General features: G+C 43.7%; 1 protein-coding gene across 2 annotated transcripts in view; it reads right to left on the bottom strand.

Annotated features, from left to right (window-relative positions):
- Positions 1-3766: 3766 nt before the first annotated feature.
- Positions 3767-20189, bottom strand: part of ST8SIA6 (ST8 alpha-N-acetyl-neuraminide alpha-2,8-sialyltransferase 6) — a 41262-nt gene continuing 24839 nt past the window's right edge. Inside the window, exons 5-10 of one of the 2 annotated variants that reach the window (XR_014517574.1) lie at positions 13304-13448; positions 11784-11893; positions 10852-10944; positions 8201-8675; positions 5328-7619; positions 3767-5012 (exon numbers count right to left, since the gene is read on the bottom strand). Coding sequence is in view for 1 of the 2 variants with exons in the window: in XM_083467572.1 (XP_083323698.1) it covers positions 8207-8675; positions 10852-10944; positions 11784-11893; positions 13304-13448 (817 nt within the window). In the remaining variant the exon portion in view is untranslated. Of the gene's footprint in view, positions 7620-8200; positions 8676-10851; positions 10945-11783; positions 11894-13303; positions 13449-20189 lie in introns of both variants that reach the window. The other variant, XM_083467572.1, reaches the window with a different exon arrangement.

The following is a 20189-nucleotide window of genomic DNA, read 5'->3' as shown; positions in this document are numbered from 1 at the left end:
GGCAATTATTTCATATCAACACGGCTAATAGCAAATTCCGTGGGGGTTTCTTAGATTTGCAAATGAGTGTATGAGGCCGTCAGTCAAATTGCACCTCATCAAATAAACATTTCCAGTAATTGAAATGATATGAAATGGCTTCTTTTGATGGGGGAAAATGCAAATATAATTTAGCAAAGCTACGAATCCACAGCCTCCCACTTCTGTGGATTTTCCATGGACGGAACTGTACATTTCTATGTACAGGCAAGCTAGTGGAATATTTCTCTCATCTGCAGCGTGCCTTTCCACAAGGAGGAAATGACTGTCCAACCCTATGCATTTGCGCTCATACAGGAGGCAGTGAGGACCATCAAACTGGCTGGATTTAAAAAGGGATCAGACAAGTTCACGATGGGGGTTATGCTCTGCCTCAACAGACCAGGAAGGCAGTATGCTTCTGAATACTGGTTGCTGGGAACCATAGAATGGGGCAGTATGGCTATATGTCGGTTGCTTGTTGACAACTGGGGGTGGGGGTTAAATAAGAATATTGCCTTCATGTACTGCTTATAAGTGGCCTAGAAACGTCTGCCTGGTCCCTGTTAGAAACCTTCTTATAGGAACCTTCTTATAAAGCTTTGGTTTTCAGCTGGTGGCTTGGGACACATTATCTGGGGGGGGGGGTAGCTTGATCTAAGAAGCTTCCAGGTTGGATCAGTGCAAGGCCCTCTATAACAGGCCGTCCCTGAAGATGACTTGGAAACTTCTGTTGGTTCAAAAGTTAGCAGCAGATCCCTGACCGGGGTTTCCTTTAGCTCTCACATAACACCTGTTTTAGTACAGCTGCCCTGGTTGTCATTTGAGATGTATATTCTAGGACCCACGTATTTCTGCGGTTGTAATTTGTTTTAGGCTGTTTTTAGCACTGTGTTCAATGCTGCAACCCATCCTGAGACCTTAGGGTGAAGGGTTGGTAAATAATAATAATAATAATAATAATAATAATAATAATAATAATGGTTGCAAAAGCAGCACTACCACCATACAGATATACGGCAAAAAAGAGGGAGGGATGTTTGGTTAAAAGTGGTCCCTGAGTCTGAATAGGCTGGAGACTCCTGCTACACAACCGACTCCATAAATTAACAGCCTCTTTCGTAGGCAGATTGCAATCAAGATCAGCACAACAACAAAGCTTTATTATTTATTAGCTTGGATTTGATTTGTGCTGCAGTGTGTATGTGCATGTTTGTGGTTGAATGGGGGTCAAAAAAAACAAAGTCAAATGTCCTGGAAGTTCCCTGGATTATGCTTCACCCCCCCCCCCAGGTTTTCTTATTTTGATTTTTACAAAAAAGACAGACAGCTACTGAACAGAGCAAACATTTTAAAGGAATCAAAGCAGATGCTCCTCTCATTCTCTCTCCCCCTTCATTATTTCTAGGACCGAGAGCATTAATTAATTAAGCAATGCAAATGAGAATTTCTCAGCAAATTTTAATCAGAGCTGTCACCTGCAAAAACAGTCCTAGGTGCTGATGGCACGGTAAACAATTTATTTCCCTCACTTGACTCAGGATGTGCTTAGCAGAATTTTGTCAAGGACTGTTAATATTCCCTCCTGCTGTTCCAACAGGGGAAACAATTTAAGATTTTTCAGTGAGACAGTGGCCTAGGTTGCAAAACTCAGTCCTCATACAAGCAAGAAAAGAAGCTTGGAAGTCGCAGTGAAGAGTTAACCTGTGAGCCAGGAATTAGAGTTCATGGCTTCCAAGCAAGATCTGCAAGTCAACTTTAAATTATGGTTTCGTATTCTGGCTTGTTTACGTCACAAGAGCTACCATTCTTGGTTTGCCCAGGATGGGACGGCACGTTTGGTGTTTCCCATAAGAGCACAATATCTTAAGAGAGTTCACTGCCCCCTCTTTGATGTCACTGGATGGAAAGAAAAGATCGTCTAAGTTCACATCTGAAGGTGAACGTACCTAATTCACACTGTGCACAAACTTCATCCAGCTAGTCCTTCCTGCTTCTGTCTTCTTTCCTCAACATTCTCCTCTGCCTATAAAGCAGAATTGGCCCCATCCACACATTTCCACTGGGCTTAAACCCAGGCAGCAGGGGTTGGGTGAGGAGCCAAACTGCCTCACTGTCTGGCCAAGACTCATTGCACTGCTATTAACTGCAAGTTCCTGGCTTGTTTCCCTGCTTATGCAGTGGGAAAAGTAAAGGCGGCAGCAAAAGGGCTGTGTGAGGCTGGATGGAGTTTCAATCATGCAAACTTGGCCAATGAAAAAAATTATTTAAGCTTATTTGTTCTTCAGTTAATCAAAGAAAAGCAGGAGGATTGACCAGTGGCCTGATTTACACATCCAAACAAATGACTACAAAGCAATCTCATGCATGTCTACTCGGAAACCGATCCTGATGAGTCCAAAGGGGCTTACTTATAGGTAAGCATGCATAGGATTGCAGCCTTAGGGAGCACTGATTAAGAGGAGGGCCATAGCTCAGTAGCATTTGCTTTATATGCAGACGGTTCCAGGTTCAAGTCCTGGAATTTCCAAGTAGGGCAGCAAGAGACCCTTGTCTGATATCCTGGGGAGCTGCAGCCTGTCAGTGAAGGAAATATGGTGCCAGATGTGCCAATGGTCTGAGTCAGTGGAAAGCAGCTTCCTGTCTTCTTGAATGTCCAATGTCCACAATCTTGCCTGTGTTTCCCTACATGATGTGCCATTGTCAAAGGCCTACAACGCTCATCGTTGGTTTTGCTACTGGTTGCATGGTTATATGATGACTAAGTTGAAGAGAAGAAGCGCCACAAATGTTCGGAATCAGGGTGTATAAACCTTTCAATGGGCTGATGCTTCCCAACCGGTTTTCAAGAAACCCCGTGGCAGAGCCCACCCAACCATTAGCCTCACTGAGGCGGCAGGCTGGGGCAGCTGGAAGGGATGGCAGATCTGGAAAGAGGAATTCCACTTCTCCTTTGGCTGTGAATGGGAATGGCTGCCATTGCCACCAACCTAGTAACAGTCCCTCTGCTGCTGCCTGCTCCTGCCCAACCTCTTCCCCGCTGCCTTCAGCATGCCAGGGCTTCCCTGGGCCACTTCCAGTTGCCCCAGGCAGTGGAAGAGGAGAATGCAGGGTATGTGTGTGTTGTGTGTGTCCCATTGTCTTGGGCTGGCCCTGCCCAGTGATTCCATCAATGTCCATGATTTGGGTTTCATTGCAATAAATGTGCAATAAATGGAAGCTGTGCAAGAGCACCATAGCTAGAGCAGAAGAAATCCTAGGTGAGGTATGTTTCCCCCATGCAATCCTATGCACATTTACTTGGAAGTAAGCCCATTTTAAAGGGACGTGGGTTAAACCACACAGCCTAGGACTTGCTGATCAGAAGGTCAGGGTTTGAATCCCTGCGACGGGGTGAGCTCCCGTTGCTCGGTCCCTGCTCCTGCCTACCTAGCAGTTCGAAAGCACGTCAAAGTGCAAGTAGATAAATAGGTACCGCTCCAGTGGGAAGGTAAACGGTGTTTCTGTGTGCTGCTCTGGTTCGCCAGAAGCGGCTTAGTCATGCTGGCCACATGTACGCTGGCTCCCTCGGCCAATAAAGCGAGATGAGCGCCACAACCCCAGAGTCGGCCACAACTGGACCTAATGGTCAGGGGTCCCTTTACCTTTTTAAATCCATTTTGAAGCTTACTGCCTAGTAAGTGTGTTTAGGACTGAAGTCTTACTGATCTGGCTGAAGGCATGTGTATAATCTAGTGGAAGACATGGCTATAACAAGGCGTTGTTGTTTTTTTAATTTCCAAATAAAATTGCAAAAATATTCCAGTTCACATCTAGTTAGTGCAACATCCAATGAGTGCAACATCCACTGTATACACCATGACATGAAAGCAAACAGTCTTTGGCACTGAGGCACTTCATCAATACAGAGCATCGACGACATCATCTGGCTGACAATAAAACTTTACCTCAAAGTACAATAAAATTAAAAACAGAAGTATGGCACAGCACTCCTCTCAATACATCACACAGAAAGAGAAGTTATCCTTACATTAATACAGTCAGATGCTTAGCAACAGTTTCAAACAGACCATAATATCACATTTAGATTTTAAAGCATCAAATGCCTCCTGGCAACACTGGACCTTTCGATGGGGGAGATTTCCTAGAGCAGAAGACTATCCATGGCTACCAGCCATGATGGCTATGTTCTACCTCTGCTGGGACTCCTAGGTTTGAAGAGGGCCGTTGTGCTTGGGCCCTGCTGCTGTGCTTGGGCTTCCCATTGGCAGCTGGTTGGCCACTGTGAGAACAGGATGCTGGACTAGATGGGCCATTGGCCTGATCCAGCAGGCTCTTCTCATGTTCATACAGTATCATGAAAAAGGGAGGTCCCAATACAGTGAGAGTTGTAGGAGACAAGAAGCCACAAGTAGTTACTACAATTTTCAAGTATAAATATCCCGAAATGCAACGTTCGTCAATCTTGGCCAGCCTACAGCAAACCGGTGCTCTTTGGCTGTTTTAGACTTCAGTCCCCATTCACTTTGGCATGTGATTGAATCTTTAGTATAAAATAGCCAGAGGGCACCAGGTTGGTGAAGCCTGATAGTATCACATGCCGAAAGGAAAGGATATCCAAATATTTACTGAGATACGTAGAATGGTCTTTTAAAGACAACCTTTCAACTAACAGACAGATGCCTGTTGTTGTCGTCACAGGGCGAGAAGAGTCTGTATAAGGATTCCCTGTAAGGACCTTGTTCAGCAGTGGACCCTCTGTGGGATTCACAGCTCAATAGCTCAGTCGGTAGAGCATGAGACTCCTAATCTCGGGGTTGCAAGTTTGAGCCCCGTGTTGAGTAAAATATTCCTGCATGGCAGGGGGTTGGATAAGATGACCTTCATGATCCCTTCCAACTCTGCAATTCTATAATTCTATGATTCTGTGTCTGTGGGAGATAAACACCCTGTGTCAGATGCGGACGACACATCTTGTCCCAACAACCCATTTCCTCACATTTTAAACCCACTGTACCATACTGACGATTGCAGAGAAACTTTAAAAATAAAGAACAGTTTCCGGCAGTGCTTTTTTTCAGGGGGTACTCAATGGTACACAATACCAGCACCTCTTTTTGTTGTTGTTAAAAAGTGTGGCACGTACTGTAACAACAACATGGTGAGTATTGGCACCTGTTTTTTTAGAAGAAGAAAAAGCACTAGTTTCCGGTAATACTATACGTCCAGTAATGTAAACAGTGTGCAGTATGGAGTGTGTGTGTGCATGCAATGCAGGGGTGGTGGACATTTTCCAATCCAAGGGCCACATTCTTTTCAGGCAACCTTCTGGAGGCCATATGCCAGTGTTGGTGGTGCCAGGGGACTCTGCCAGGTGGGCAGAGCAGTTCTTGTAAATTTTATCATTGGACAGTAAGCTAGTTTTTTTCTACACTCATTTGCCTGCACAATCTCATGGTTCAAGAACATATCCCAGCCAGGCAAGGACACTCAAGGAAGATGCAAAGCAGGACTAGGGTGGAGTCTGCAGCGAATCCACAGGGCCAGAGAAAGAGGCTTGGGAGGCAGCATTTGGCCCCTGACATAGTGGATTGCAGGAATTAGGTGTACACTGCCTGTTCCATTTCAAAGCTTAGGAGCTTTTATGTTAGGAAAACTTGTGTCCCAGTAATCTGAGGACACCCTGTGACACCAGCCTTTGTCTTACGGCCTGCCAGATGTTTGACACCCAGCCAGTTCTTTACGGTCTAGTAGGAAAGAGTTGGGTTTATCAAGCCCCCAGTGGACTTCCATGCACAGCTAGGTTAGACTGCTTTCTGCTTGTTTTGCCCAAATTAAGCCCAACATAGAACTAGTCTCCACTTCTGAAATTGCTATGTCCATGTCCATGTGAAAAAGAACCCTCCCTCGTTTTCCTCACCTAGGGAAGACTCAATCCACAGAGTTATTTCAGAAGTCATGCTCCTTATTAGATGACAGAGCTCTACAAATGACCTGGAAATGTTACTCTAGGGGCATATGATGGTTTTTTATTAGGTAACATTATGTACGTTATTCCCTCTTGACTCATATTGATAGAAGAAAATTTAATCAGGGCTTTTAAATAATTTAATTCTAATAGGTAGTCTGATGAAATGAGCATTAAGAATTTAAACGTAGAAGCCCAGTGCGAAGATCTTCTGTAAAACATGCATCAATTAGATACAGATGTAGCTTTAGAAAAATATACCTTGATTCACAGGTGCACAAGATGGAGCCTGGAACCACAGCAACCTTTCATGACAGAAAACTGGTAAGTCAGAAATTGTCATGAGCTGATGGGGTCTGTGGATAGCTGCCCCGTGTGGTGAGAACATGGAGTTCAGGTGGCAGTTTCTCTGTGAAGCACCCTCAGACCTGAACTAACTCTACTCACTTAAACTAGATAGAAAGGAACATGAGACAGTGTCCTATTCCAGTTAGCCCTTTTGAGCAACAAGGTTTTCCTGAGCTCCTGGCTCACCTCAGAGTCCTGCCCACAGCCCCATCCTAACACATAGGCCAACAATTAACAATCTAATTTTGTTTTACCTTCTAACTTGCCTCCCTCCATTATGTCATCTGTGTAGTCCATAATTTCCTCCCAGTAGGGCTAACTTCCAGAACTTAAGTCCAGTTGGAGGCAGCATCACCTTGGAGGTCAAACTGCAAGGAGGTAAGCCATAGGCAGGGGGGAGAATTTTGTGCTCCTCACACAGGCAAGGGGAATATTTCATGTTCCTCACCCACAAGTCCCACTTGCTCTTAAAATTGGAACACTACACTGTATGCCTGGAGAATGCCTGGCTTTCAACAGACAGATCTGCTGTCCACACACCTCTTCAGCTCAACTACGAAGTGGGTGTGGGTGTCTCTTTAAACGAAAAAGGAGGAAAGGGGAGGCGGAAATAAAATTGCTTGTATTTCCTTGTTGCACTTTGTTGTTTTGGACAGTCCCCCCCCCCCACTCCAGCTCTGATGCCACAAGTGAGAATAAAGGATAAATTAGCTGGCCTGTCACATCTTGTTCAGATGCTCGAGCAGGTATTCAAGCCCTTTCTCCGTGTTTAAAGAAATCACTATGACAAAATGTAAGAGAGCTGGATCACAGTCTTTTGGATACAACAATGAGGAGATAAAACTGTTTGTGGGCTGCGGCGCTTCAGACTGCCAGCTGAAGATGTAACCACGTGTGATTGTTTGCAGATCAGCAAAATGGTGCAGTCATATTATAGCTGCAAGATACTAAGACAGACCGCTTCTTAGATGGCATAAACAAAAACAATAAATAGTTTTACGAATGTAACTGCCAGCTATCATCCTGAGATTTGACTTTGTTCTCTCTCGTGGATATTCTGGGTTTTGTAAAAATTTTGTTTCCATGTAAGAAAAAGGGCAGGTTACAATAATCTAAAGTCACACACGCCACTATGGTAGGAAAAAAAGGAAAAGGCTGCCATCCTGAAGTGCAAAATACTTCTGACTTATAGTAGCACAATTTAATGCTCACAAGTTGACATTTGATCAAATCCAACATCAAACCGCAGCGGTGCATACAAATTCTCTTCTTAGCAATCATCACTCTGGAATTGAAACAAGAAAATATGCCACTACCATTATTAATTTGTGAGCAAACCGTACCACATGTGCATCACAAGCTACAGTTGGCATTTATCTGCCTCTGGGTTAAAAAGGGTGAGGGGTTAAAGAGAAGTCCAAATGAATAAATCAGCTTGCATCACTTCACTGATGAATGAGCAGTCAGACAAGTCACTTCAGTTTTGTCTCAATTTAAAATCCCATATTGCTTCTCTGGCATTTGGTGATTAATCAAATATAATGTAATCTTGGCCACTCTCACTTTTTATTTTAAAGCAAGAAATGGCCACCTTATAGGGCTGCCTGGCAATTTACACGGCAGGCTCAATCATTGCAAGAACATCCGGGCCAGGCTGGAATTTTCTGCCTAAAACATTTGAAGCGGGGAAACTTTAGCCCTCCGGATGTTGCTGGATTGCAACTCCCATCGTACATGACCATTGGCCATGCTGGCTGGGGCTGATGGGAATTGTAGTCCAAGAACATCTGGTTCCCCATCCCCGATGCGAGGCATGGGACTCCCCTGGCTTAATGAAATGCAGGACATTCCCACAAAGAAACCTACCTTGGCCTAGTCAGTTAGACATTTGCCAAACTGCAGCTTGAGGATACCCCTTCCATGGAGCTGGAGAATCTGGCTGTACTCTTTGGGCATTGCATGGAAGCCAGGCTTGGGTAGCTGGTTGTCGTAGTAGTGGTGGCTGATAGGCGTGCCCTCGATGCTTTTTGAGAAAGGCCAGAAGCCATAGAGCTTCACGTTCTCGCACAGTTCCACAGCTGCACTGGTGATCATAAAGCCTGAAGACAACCGATAGGCTTTGACGCCCTTAGTCCTCCAGAACTGGGCAAGATTTCTGAGATATCTGGGATAGAAAAATATGGCCTCCTGCTTTGCGCTGAACTCTTTCAGAGTTTGGTGCACTTTGAAAGAAGCTGCTGTGTTGCTCCTGAAGGAAAAGGCAGGGAGCAAAAGGAAAGCTTCACCATAGCTTGCAATGTTCTCCAGGAAGGTGAGTTTCTTTTCATTCAGTTTGTTATATCTGCAGAGACGAAAAGACATGTGAAAAATTTTCATCAGTACAGATACTCTGGGTGTGATTCAGTGGGGTCCATTATTGTATAGTGGTACCTCAGGTTACATACGCTTCAGGTTACAGACTCCGCTAACCCAGAAATAGTGCTTCAGCTTAAGAACTTTGCTTCAGGATGAGAACACAAATCGTGCTCCAGCGGCGCGGCGGCAGCAGGAGGCCCCATTAGCTAAAGTGGTGCTTCAGGTTAAGAACAGTTTCAGATTAAGAACGGACCTCTGGAACAAATTAAGTACTTAACCCGAGGTACCACTGTATTTTATAAACTGCTCACCACTGGAAACAGAATGAGAATTAAATCCCACCTATAAAAGCAACAGGAGCGATGCCCTGTTCAGTCCTGTGAGACTCTAGCTGCATTCACATGATATTTTGTCCCATTTTCCTGAAGTTTCCTTAATTTTCATATTATATTTAAGCTTTTACACGATGCAAAAGCCGCTTCCAGAAATATCATGGAATATAGCGCAATTCCATATTATTTGCAAACTGTTCCCGCACCCCACCCCTGGAAGCAAATAACATAGAAAGGAAGACTAAATGTTGTTCTGTAAGGAGCCAATCGCCCCATTTCTGTTTATTTGCTATTTATTATCTAATTCTAATCAACTTGATTTGTATGGCAAAACTAGCTGCTGTACTGAGTTATGGTGGTAGTGTTTGTGTGCAATGCTAAGCCAAACTATAGTTTAGCAGTATGTAAATTTAATAAATAATAACAAACACAACAACAAGCAAGTGTGGTGGTGCACAGAAAGAAAAATGAGGCCACTTCACTTCTCTCACAGTCCTGCTGCTGCTCCACTACTAGGAAGCAAGCTATGGTTTGTCTTTTGTTATGGATCATGAGTGCCTGAGCTCATGGTTTCTTTCCTACAAAGTAACCACAAGCACTAAACCACAAGCTTGGAGTGAAACCACATGACTGGATTCATTCGTAACACTAAAGCAAACCATGGCTTAGCTCCCAATGCTGTGGCAAAGGAGAAGTAGGTGTGGGTTTTTTTAAACTGTGCATTAGCATGATTGCTTGTTAAACCATACATAGTTTGGCTTAGTGCCACATGTAAGGTAGGCCAGTACTTTGAGCTACTTGGAGACTTTCTCTCTCTCTCTCAAGTGGTATATATAATTTCTATGCACACACACACACACAAAACTTGGTGAATGTGAAAGATAGCAGATTCTGGAAGAGGAACCTGACTGCCATTTAGATCTGGGATGGCAGAAGTCCTCTGCAAGTGATTATTTCAGAACCTTTGCAAAAGCAATATGTCCCACCTGCTGCAGCCTGCTGGAAAAGGGGGAAAGAGACAAAGGAGAGGCTGAAACAGAGGAGAGAAAATGGGGGTGGCAGAAAAAGAGAGAGTGAAGGTTCAGACTTAAGGATGGGCAAAAACCTGAAGTTTAGTTTCTCGTTTTTCTAGTCTTAAGTCCGGTTCTTCATGTATTAACAACAGACCGTTGTTTCATGTCCTCATGAAAATTCAGTGTATCTTAGTGTGAATTTCTCCTAATATACATATTTTGTACATAGTTTAAGCCAATGAACACATTTTTTCGCAATGTCATTTCCCCTAACAAAACGTTACTTTCACCAATCTTTGCATTTCTATGCACACCCTCACCCTGGTAAAAATTACTTGGCTGGAGCACAGCATTGCAACATTTGGAGAAGTGTGAATTTCAAAGGACGGTAGGGTGTTGGATAATGTGAATTAAGTAGATTAGCCTTGAAATGGTAACTGAATCGAATTTTCCCCCAGCCCCTCGTTCTGCCCCTGCCCTACCATTAGCATGCAACCCCCCCCCCATGGTCACCCCTGATTTAGATGGTGGCTATGATTTTTGTAAAACTGTCCTTGCTGCACAGCTGAGAATTTGTGGGAGCAAAATCACAAATGGCTTCTTTATTCCTTTCACCAAAGCTCCAGCTCTTTCCAAACGCACGAAAAGCTTAAGGGCTTTCAATCTGCATTAGGCTGCCAGTTAAAAGGGAGCTTGGGACCGCTAACGAAGCAATTGCAATTCAGTGGCTGTAGTGGTGACATGCCGATGCGTTTCTCTAATGGAGAATCAAGCAATTAAACACGAGTCACACAAAAAACATAGCAGTCATACTCACTTCTGTGCTATGATGCTCGGGTTGACTGTCACAAGGTTTGTCTTGTTGCCAACATCTTGACTGATGCTTCCCATTGTTGGGGGAAGGTTACACCTGAAGTTTTACAAGAGCCATTTAGGAGCCACCTTAAACATCCCATTGTTATAGCATCCAGACATCTCTTCGACATGGCACTTGAGTCTGTTCCCTACAGCTGCAGTCCTAGGCACACGTAACTAGGAAGCAAGCGCTACTGTCTGCAGTGGGACTTTCAACATGCATCTGCTGTAAATATTGTACACACAGGGCCAGTCCAGCCATGAGGCAAGGTAAGGAGACTGCCTCAGGTGGCAGGATCCACAGGGACAGCAGATCCCGATGTAGATGTTTACACACACACAACAGTGGCGGGGAGAGATAGGGCAACAGGGTTTGCTGAAAGACCAGCATTTTCTCTCTACTGCCGTACTTCTTTTCTGCCCAAATTCTCTCTAATGAAGAACAGGAGACCCCTCTTTCTGTGCATAGTAGCCATTCTCGTAACAAAAGCAAACCTAGATGTGGCACTAAATGCAGGTGCCATTGCCAGGTTTCATCATCACCATCATCATCGGGACATTTTTGTCTGAACCACAGCAAACAGGGAGGGGGTGTTGAATTTCTTCTCTCTCGCTACTATTAGCCTCAGCTCTCACAGACCCTAAGAGAACAGAAATGTCACCTAGGAACTGACCACAAATATGCTCGTGTAAACTACTTCCATATTTCAGAGCACATTTCTGCTCTTCAAAGCGGCCAGAAATTTGTCCTTAAGTAGAAATCATGCACTTCTGATAACATGTCTGAGGCTTATGAAAATGGGCAAGAAAAACTGCAAAAATAAGGATGCCGGTGTCAGAGTGCCTATGTCCCTGTGCAAGCTATTGCACGCATCACAGTTTAGAGTTTCTTACCTAAATACAAAGTCGGATTTATCAATTTCTGCTCCACAGCTGGAGTTCTTGAGGATCCCCCCATTTCCAACCACGGCACAGTTCTTGAATGGGTAATCCAGGGGCTGTGACTGAAAACAAAAACAACGGGTGCACTCTGTTCTTGCATAGCAGAACCAAGAGTTCATAGGTCCTGTGTCCACCACCACTAATTCTAATAAGCTGATATAAAAGTTATTTATTGACCATTGGTCTGAAAATGATGATGGAGCCTTCACAACTAGGAGACGCTGGAATCAGCCAGATATGCCTAGGAACACAGGAAGAGCTCTTTATACAGGATCTGGCTGCTATTCCTTCTAACCCATTATTGTCTACACTGACAGTAGCTCTCCAGGGTTCCAGGCAGGGGTCTATCCCAGCCCAACATGAGGATGCCATGGATTGATCCTGGGATCTTCTGCACGCAAAGCAGATGCTCTACCACTGAACTATGGGCCCTGAGATCATCAGCTGAGACCCTTCTTCTTCAAGGGCCCCCACAATCTGAGATGCAGAGGGTGGCTCCAAAGGAGATGTCCTCTTCTGTGGAATGTCCTTTCCAGAGAGGCTCACCTTGGTGCCTTTGTTAACATTCTTTAGGCACCAAGCAAAAAATGTTTTAGAGCCCCAGGTCTTTTAAGTTCTACTTGGAATAGACCCATTGAAATTAATGGACCCAAGTAAGTCATGTTAATTGAGCTCAGTGAATCTACTTTGAGCAGAACTAACTTTGAATACAACACATTGATTATACTTTTTAATTGCTATCTTAACTGGAGCGTTAGGGTGGTGGCTTTCAACTATGTAGGGATCATTTCGTGGCTCTCTGTATCCTATGACATTTGCCTTAAACTGTGTTAATTTCTGCTTTGACGTGGTTGTTTCGCTTTACACCTTTTTTGTGTTGCTCTTGACTGGGCTTCTTTGGGAATTTTGGTTCTGATTGGCCCATCACCCACAGAACTCTGGCTATTAGGTTACTGATAACTGAAGAAAAAAAAGAGGAATATTTCATAGAGCAAAAGTATTGAGGGACAGTACCACAGAGGTTTCCTGTAGATGCCCCACTTGATTGAGTATTCATCTTGATTTGCCTGCATGGAGATTAAACTATGCCGACTTTATTGATTGTTTATTCTGATTTATTTGTGGAGAGCTTATATGGCACAGAGCATTCCTCCTGCTTTCATCCTGAGTTGCTTGTTGGGTACTAATGCATTTAACAAGTAATCATTCATTCATCCCACCCTTTCCAATGGATTTCCCCATCACTTTCCTAATCACAAAAAGTTGTTTTTTAAGTGATTTGTTGCACTAAGGCAACAGATTGCTTTTATCCACTTTAATTACACAAACCTACATTTCTTGATATGTGCTTGAGTCCTTCTTGCAAAATACTGGTTCTGGAGGCACCCACAGAATACCAAAGGATTGAAGGTGTGTGTGTCTTTTAGATTACATTTTTATGGCCATGAAACCATCCAAGAAACTCTTATTACCTCAGGCAGCATTCTGAATATATCCTCTGTGATGTGAATGGTTTTCTTGTTGTCCACTTCATAACTCATGTTGCTTCCCAGCGGGGTGTTATTTTGAGAAGCGATAAAGTTGTGAGCGGCATCGCAGCACGAGGCAAGCTCTGACCTGCACAACAACAACAAATAAATAAATGATCAGCATAATAAATGTTGCGGAGGCGGCAAAGAAACACAAAACAAAACCAGCTTTATTACGCGTGGCCCTTGGCAGCACCCAGTGCATCCGATTGTAATAGAGGAGGGAAGAGGAGGGATGCAAGACCACGAACAGCTCTGCTGAGAAGCCAGGCTCCTCGCTCCATCACCTGTCACCTGGCAGAAGCCGCCCCAGGAGACTCCATTAAAGGAGGAAAGAAAAGGGGTGAGGAACCACCCCATCCATACAGCAAAGAGGCACAGTTTTTTCTTTGAATTTTTCCACACCAGATAGTCATCAGAAGAACTTGGAACAAAGAACTTGCATCCAACTTTCCTTATTTCCTCCTTCCTTCCAATCCACTTTCCTTTTGTGTCGTATCCTTTTAGGCTCTAAGTCTGAGACTTTACTTTTTTCCATTTTAGATGATCAACTCTGAAAATGCAACTTCAAAGAAGCTCCCTTTAACTGATGGTCATCAGATTGTGAGGGGTCATTTATGCCTCCATTTGCCAAGTTGCTTTGGAAAACAGCAATCAGGTTTTTGATTGCTGTTCTGATTTAGTTTTTTGCAGGGGGGGGGGGAGGCAGCATTAGGGCAAAGGCAAAACCACTTGGAGGGAAGTGTGGAAAACCCCTCAGTTAAATGAAGGCACCCTAACACTAGAGCATTTCTCCCTCTGCAGAAAAAGTTTGCATTCAAGGCTCTGTGGAAGTGCTTTGAATACAAAACTACTTCCCTGGAAAGAAAGAAAATACTTCCATTTTTAAACTGAACATTTGTGTCCCCCACTCCCCAGGAAAGTGCTTGAATATGTAGGAAGTGCTTTGCATCCATGATGCTTCCACCAGCTCTCTTGGCTGTCTGTTGTGCCAGCAATTTTATTTTTAAAAAAATTCCATTCATTTCTGCGACCAGCCCAGTCACTACCATGAAGAATATAGTGCAAAGCTGCCAATGTTAAGTCATGGCAGAAAAATATGAAGTTGAACCCATGAAGCTGACCATTTCGATGCAGCTCTAAGCTGAATTCCTGCTTTCCGAAGGTATTCTGGAGTGTTCGCATGCAATCCAGAGAGAAGTTTAGGGCAGCACAGTGAACGTTTGGGCTTTCAAGATCTGAGCATCAAATGAAATGCCTTTGTGATAGATAACGTTCATTAGCAATGATGGTGCGCCCCTCTTCTTTATTGCCCCCAGCATAAAAGGGAATGCTTCAATATAATCGGAAACAGTCTAGCATAAAAGAAGATTTCAGAACTAATAAGAAAAGAATTGTTTCTAATTAATGTTATGGTCTAGCTAATGTGATAAAACACAGTCAGGCAGTGCGATATTAATGCGATGCAACGCTGTGCCACGGAGGGAATAACAGAAGAGCAGTTTGAAATTATTCATTTTTCTTTCTTGAGAGATCAATAAACACAATAAAACTTGATGACGTTCTGCAGTAGACACATTTTCTTTTTGGGGGGGATAATTTACAATGAGTAGAGGTCCCTTCAGTTAAATTCCCAGCAACTTAACCATCCTTGACATTGGACTTTGCATGAGATTATTATCGTTTATAATGCTTTATGAAACAAATAAGTTGCTTTTCTAATCATTAAAATGTCCAAAGTCAAGCAAAATAAAATAACAGAACAGAAGAAACACTAAGGTTTAAAACAAACACAACTCATAAAACCAGTGATGGCAAAATTTTCATTAAAATAGACTCAGGCTGACAATGGCACCCTTATTAAACTAAAGGTTTTCACTGTTGGCAAACTCACAGGTTGTGTGAGGCAGGCTTCATCAGAGCAGTTCTGATGTTTACAGAAAAAAATGGCATTATCTAATGAGCAAATATTTTCTGTGTACCCTAGAGCTATTCCTGCTGTTTTTGTAGACTGAGACTGAGCTCATCCGTCTTATCTCTCTTTCTTGCAGCCAGATCCTATGGATCAGCTTCATATGTTGCAGCACAAATTGCAATTTGCTCCATGGCTATTGATGTGCAATTTATTATTGTTAAGGCAGAGCTGCCTGATTCTGTCCTGCCAGGTGATGGTGCAGCTAGGTAGATTTAGGCCCTGGACTTCATGGTCTTAATAGACAGTTAAAACAAGTTGCACAGCCATGTGTATTACTATAGATGTGAAGCACCTAAGCATGTAAGATGGCATCGCTTTACATTGCAACCCAGGTATAGGCAAACTCGTCCCTCCAGATATTTTGGGACTACAACTCCCATCATCCCTAGCTAACAGGACCAGTGGTCAGGGATGTCTGTTCCAACCTGTGTTCCGTGCATGCAGTGCTGTTTCCGTTCTGCTGCAGCTCAGTTTCTGACAAAGGCAACATTATTCTACACCATTAATTTCAGTTGAAAGGATAATTCATTTCAATGGAAAGGAAATGCAATGCAAATGGGGGGACGGGACACACCTACAATTACGTATCATTTGCAGGCTGAAAACAGCAACAGTGAATACTGAGCATATTTGCTGGATTGATTTTCATTCTGGATATGGGACAAATAAGGCAAAATGGACAATTTCAGCTTCTGTTTCCATTGGGATTTTCTGAAATCTCTAAAGCAGCAAATAAATATTTCTTTTGTCCTCCCAACACCACCATTCTGTACTTTACAACTGTTTCTACATTCCTGATACATTGGAGAGAGAAAGAAAGATCAAGCTAACCATGTTTTTTAAAAATATATATATATATGCAATTTTGCATTTTATTTTTTTAAAACTTGCTTAAATCACAGCACCATCATGACTACAGTTGCCTTCCGATTAGCCTGATGCTTAAGCACATTTACCTGGGAATGAGCATCATTTTGCTGTAGGCATAATTTTAAAGTACAGTGGTACCTCACTTTACAGACGCTTCAGGTTACAGACTCTGCTAACCCATAAATAGTACCTCAGGTTAAGAACTTTGCTTCAGGATGAGAACAGAAATAGCGCAGCAGTGGCGCAGCAGCAGCGGGAAGCCCCATTAGCTATAGTGGTACCTCAGGTTAAGAACAGTTTCAGGTTAAGAATGGACCTCCAGAATGAATTAAGTTCTTAACCCGAGGTACCACTGTAACAATAACAAAATCATCTGTAACCATGGATGTGCCTAGCTGGCCAGCCCCCCAAGTAAAGAAGAAGAAAGGGAAGAAAAGGAGACCAGCACCAGTACCAGGGGGCTCTGGCACATCCATGCCAGCCAAAGTGATGTTGTGGGGTCTGTTTGCCACAGCCCTCATCACCTGCTGCTTTCTGGGCAGTCATTTGGGTCCCCTGTCCTGTGGCTCAAGGTCCAGCCTTCGCTGCCTCCCTGTTTCTGGGCTGAAGCACACAACTGAAATGTGTCCAGTCTGTAGCACAGAATGTATTCTGAAATAAAGCTTAAAATACAGGCAGTGAAAAGGAAGAACACACGTAACAATGCAATATTTATCCCACTTATTTCAAGGAAAACCACTGATTACAGTGAAGACAACAAAGAATCTAGTGGCACCTTAAACGTAAAGGGACCCCTGACCATTAGGTCCAGTTGCAGACGACTCTGGGGTTGCGGCGCTCATCTTGCTTTACTGGCCAAGGGAGCCGGCGTACAGCTTCCAGGTCATGTGGCCACCATAGCTAAGCCGCTTCTGGTGAACCAGAGCAGCGCACAGAAACGCTGTTTACCTTCCCGCTGGAGCAGTACCTATTTATCTACTTGCACTTTGATGTGCTTTCGAACTGCTAGGTTGGCAGGAGCAGGGACCGAACAATGGGACCTCACCCCGTCGTGTGGCACCTTAAAGACTAACAAATTCATTATGGCATAAAGCTTGTGGCTTATGACGACTTACACCTTAATGAATTTGTCAGTCTTTAAAGTGTCAAAAGAAGACTCTCTGTTGTTGTTTTTTGCTGCAAGAGGTTAACATCCTCTGGAAATCATTTCACTAATTACAGCCCTCAGTATAAGCTTGTGGGACAATTAGAGTAATTCAGCCTTCGGGGAAGCTTGCTCACCAGCAGCTATATAAGTGACAGCCATACAATCTTTTAAGAAAGAATTGGGGTTCCTTGCTTGTTGCACTTGCTCAGCAAGTTTGCCCAGGCAAACGGTCTCTCAAACATTTATTAATCCACTGCCGTTTAGAAGCTTGCTTCCAGTGACATGCTATTCACAGCTCTGCTGCTGCATTCAATCGACTAAGAGGGTCTTTAAGCAGAAATTCAGGCTCATTAGATTCAAAATGATGGAGAACCATGGCTTTGGGAGTTACCTATAATCTAATGCTTAAAAAAAATACGACAGTAACCAGCAGTCATGGTGACTTCTAGATGGCCTGTTTACTGAGCATTCATCCTGATTTCAGTGCAGGGAGATTAAATGATATTCACTATTTATTAAGCATTCATTTGGTTTGCAGGAAGGTTAGATGGTGATGCGGCAAAGCAAGGATTATCTCACATGTTCCAGCACATTTTCCCATCCCTTTGTTGTGCAAGACTTTAACGACACAACCTGAATTTAACAGTATGTGATTGAATCTCACTTGAAAATATTGATGGTCTGCGAACACCCCACGTTCCAGAACTCTCACACTATTGAATATTCCTACCAAATTGGATAGTATGCATTCTGCACATGGTATAATGGCATTAGGGCATTTAAAACATCCATGATTATACTGACACCATTATAAATGTGCTCCATGTATTCTATTATGAGGGACCCGTTGCTCTGTCCCAGCTCCTGCCAACCTAGCAGTTCTAAAGCACACCAGTGCAAGTAGATAAATAGGTACCACTGTGGCGGGAAGGTAAACAGTGTTTCCATGCGCTCTGGTTTCCATCATGGTGTTCCATTGTGCCAGAAGCGGTTTAGTCAAGCTGGCCACATGACGTGGAAAGCTGCCTGTGGACATACGCCGACTCCCTTGGCCTGAAAGTGAGATGAGCGCCTCAACCCCATAGTCGCCTTTGACTGGACTTAACTGTCCAGGGTTTCTTTACCTTTTATCTATTTTGGGGGTGAGGATGGGAAGGTAAGGAATTTGAAGGGGGCTAATTAGAAGAAGAAATGCTAAAGGGGAGAGTGCTAAGAAGCCCCTTCCCAGGATTGTATTTTGAAAAAGTAGTGATGGGGGCTAATTTGCAATTGGGGGAGATTGAAATATAGACTCCTGAAGTTCAAAAAGTCTCATCCTTTACCAAAGAATCATAGCTCAGTAGTAGAGCACAAGCCTGGTGGGCAGAAGATAAAAGGGTCCACCAGCAAACTCACTTTCCCAATTCCAGCTCGGCTTGGGAGAAAAGCATGTGGTTGCAAGTAGAGCAAGTGCTCAGTATACCCTCACAAAATTTCCTTTATCTAAAACCTAGACCCCCTTTCCCTGTTTTGTGCATGACCGGACTAATGTGGGCTTAAGCAAATGAGTCTCCTTCCATCAGATGTATATTGTGTCTATAATTATTATCAAATAAGAATATGGGGTGACTACAGAGAACTATACATTACATTTCTAAAGAAAAGTCACCAGCTGTCTGACCTAAGGAAGAGTGGCTTTGGGAGGTGCTGGTTTTGAGTGGAGACGTGGTAGGGAAAAGAGTACTTAACCCATGTCCTCTGTGCAGCTTCTGGAATTGCTTCCTCCAAGACTACTCCCTGCCCTCCCCATATTGCAGACATTTGTAGGCAAATGCAAAGCTCCCTGTGGAACTGTTGGATGAGGTGGGAAGCAGCAGCTAAGTGGGGTTATAGTGGAGAAGTGGCTGGCAGGGAAAGGGATAAGAATTCCTCCCCAGGCTGATTCGCTGCTTAATATCACCCACACCCAAAGCTACCGTATTTTTCGCTCCTTAAGACGCACCTGACCATAAGACACACCTAGTTTTTAGAGGAGGAAAACAAGGAAAAAAATATATTCTGAACGAAACAGTGGATGTATGATTTTTGTGGTTCATGCTGTGTCCACAGACATGATATTTGATTTGACAGTGAGTTTGGGGTAGCCCAATGCAAAAATCCTGAGAATCCATGTGGATATGTGCTTTGTAACCATGTTTTTGCACCATTGCGGTCCCACGAAACAGTGGATGCATAATTTTTTTGGGTGCAGGCTGTAGCCATAGACATGCTATGTGATCTGATGGTGAATTTGGGGTGACCCAATGCAAAAATCCTGAGGATCCTCCCCCCTCCCAGGCAGCCTCCTTTATCGCTAGCGTCCCTTATCTCGCTCCTGATCGCTTGCTGATCAGCTGCTCATCGGCTTCCTTTCAACACCCCCTTCCCTCTTTCTTAAAAAAAAAGCATGATCTGCTTTTCGCCCCTGGGCAATTCGGCTCCAGGGACCATGCATTTGCTGCATAAGACGCACAGACATTTCCCCTTACTTTTTAGGAGTAAAAAAGTGTGTCTTATGGAGCGAAAAATACGGTACTTTCCTCCTGCTGCTTTTGTTTGATGTGCATCAAGTTCTGCCCTCAACCTTTCCTTCCTGTTTCAACAGTTGCTTTAGCTTAGAATCATAATGGCCCTGTATTTAGGGCAGAAACAGACACCAAAAATGTAGGTTAATTAGTATGTCATGTGGTTCACTGAGCAGCCAGAGAGAATTGATTTGTGACTGCGCTCAGTGATTGACATTTTCCCCTGTTTCAAACTTTTGGTTTTAAATTATGTGTCAGGGAACATTTGCTGTTGATGGATGTGTCAAGCCCTCT

This window comes from Podarcis liolepis, assembly GCF_965112155.1.
Source record: "Podarcis liolepis genome assembly, chromosome: 12".
In the NCBI taxonomy this organism is placed as follows: domain Eukaryota; kingdom Metazoa; phylum Chordata; class Lepidosauria; order Squamata; family Lacertidae; genus Podarcis; species Podarcis liolepis.
The sequence above is the reverse complement of the archived record's forward strand: the minus strand, read 5'-3'. Positions and strand labels throughout refer to the sequence as shown.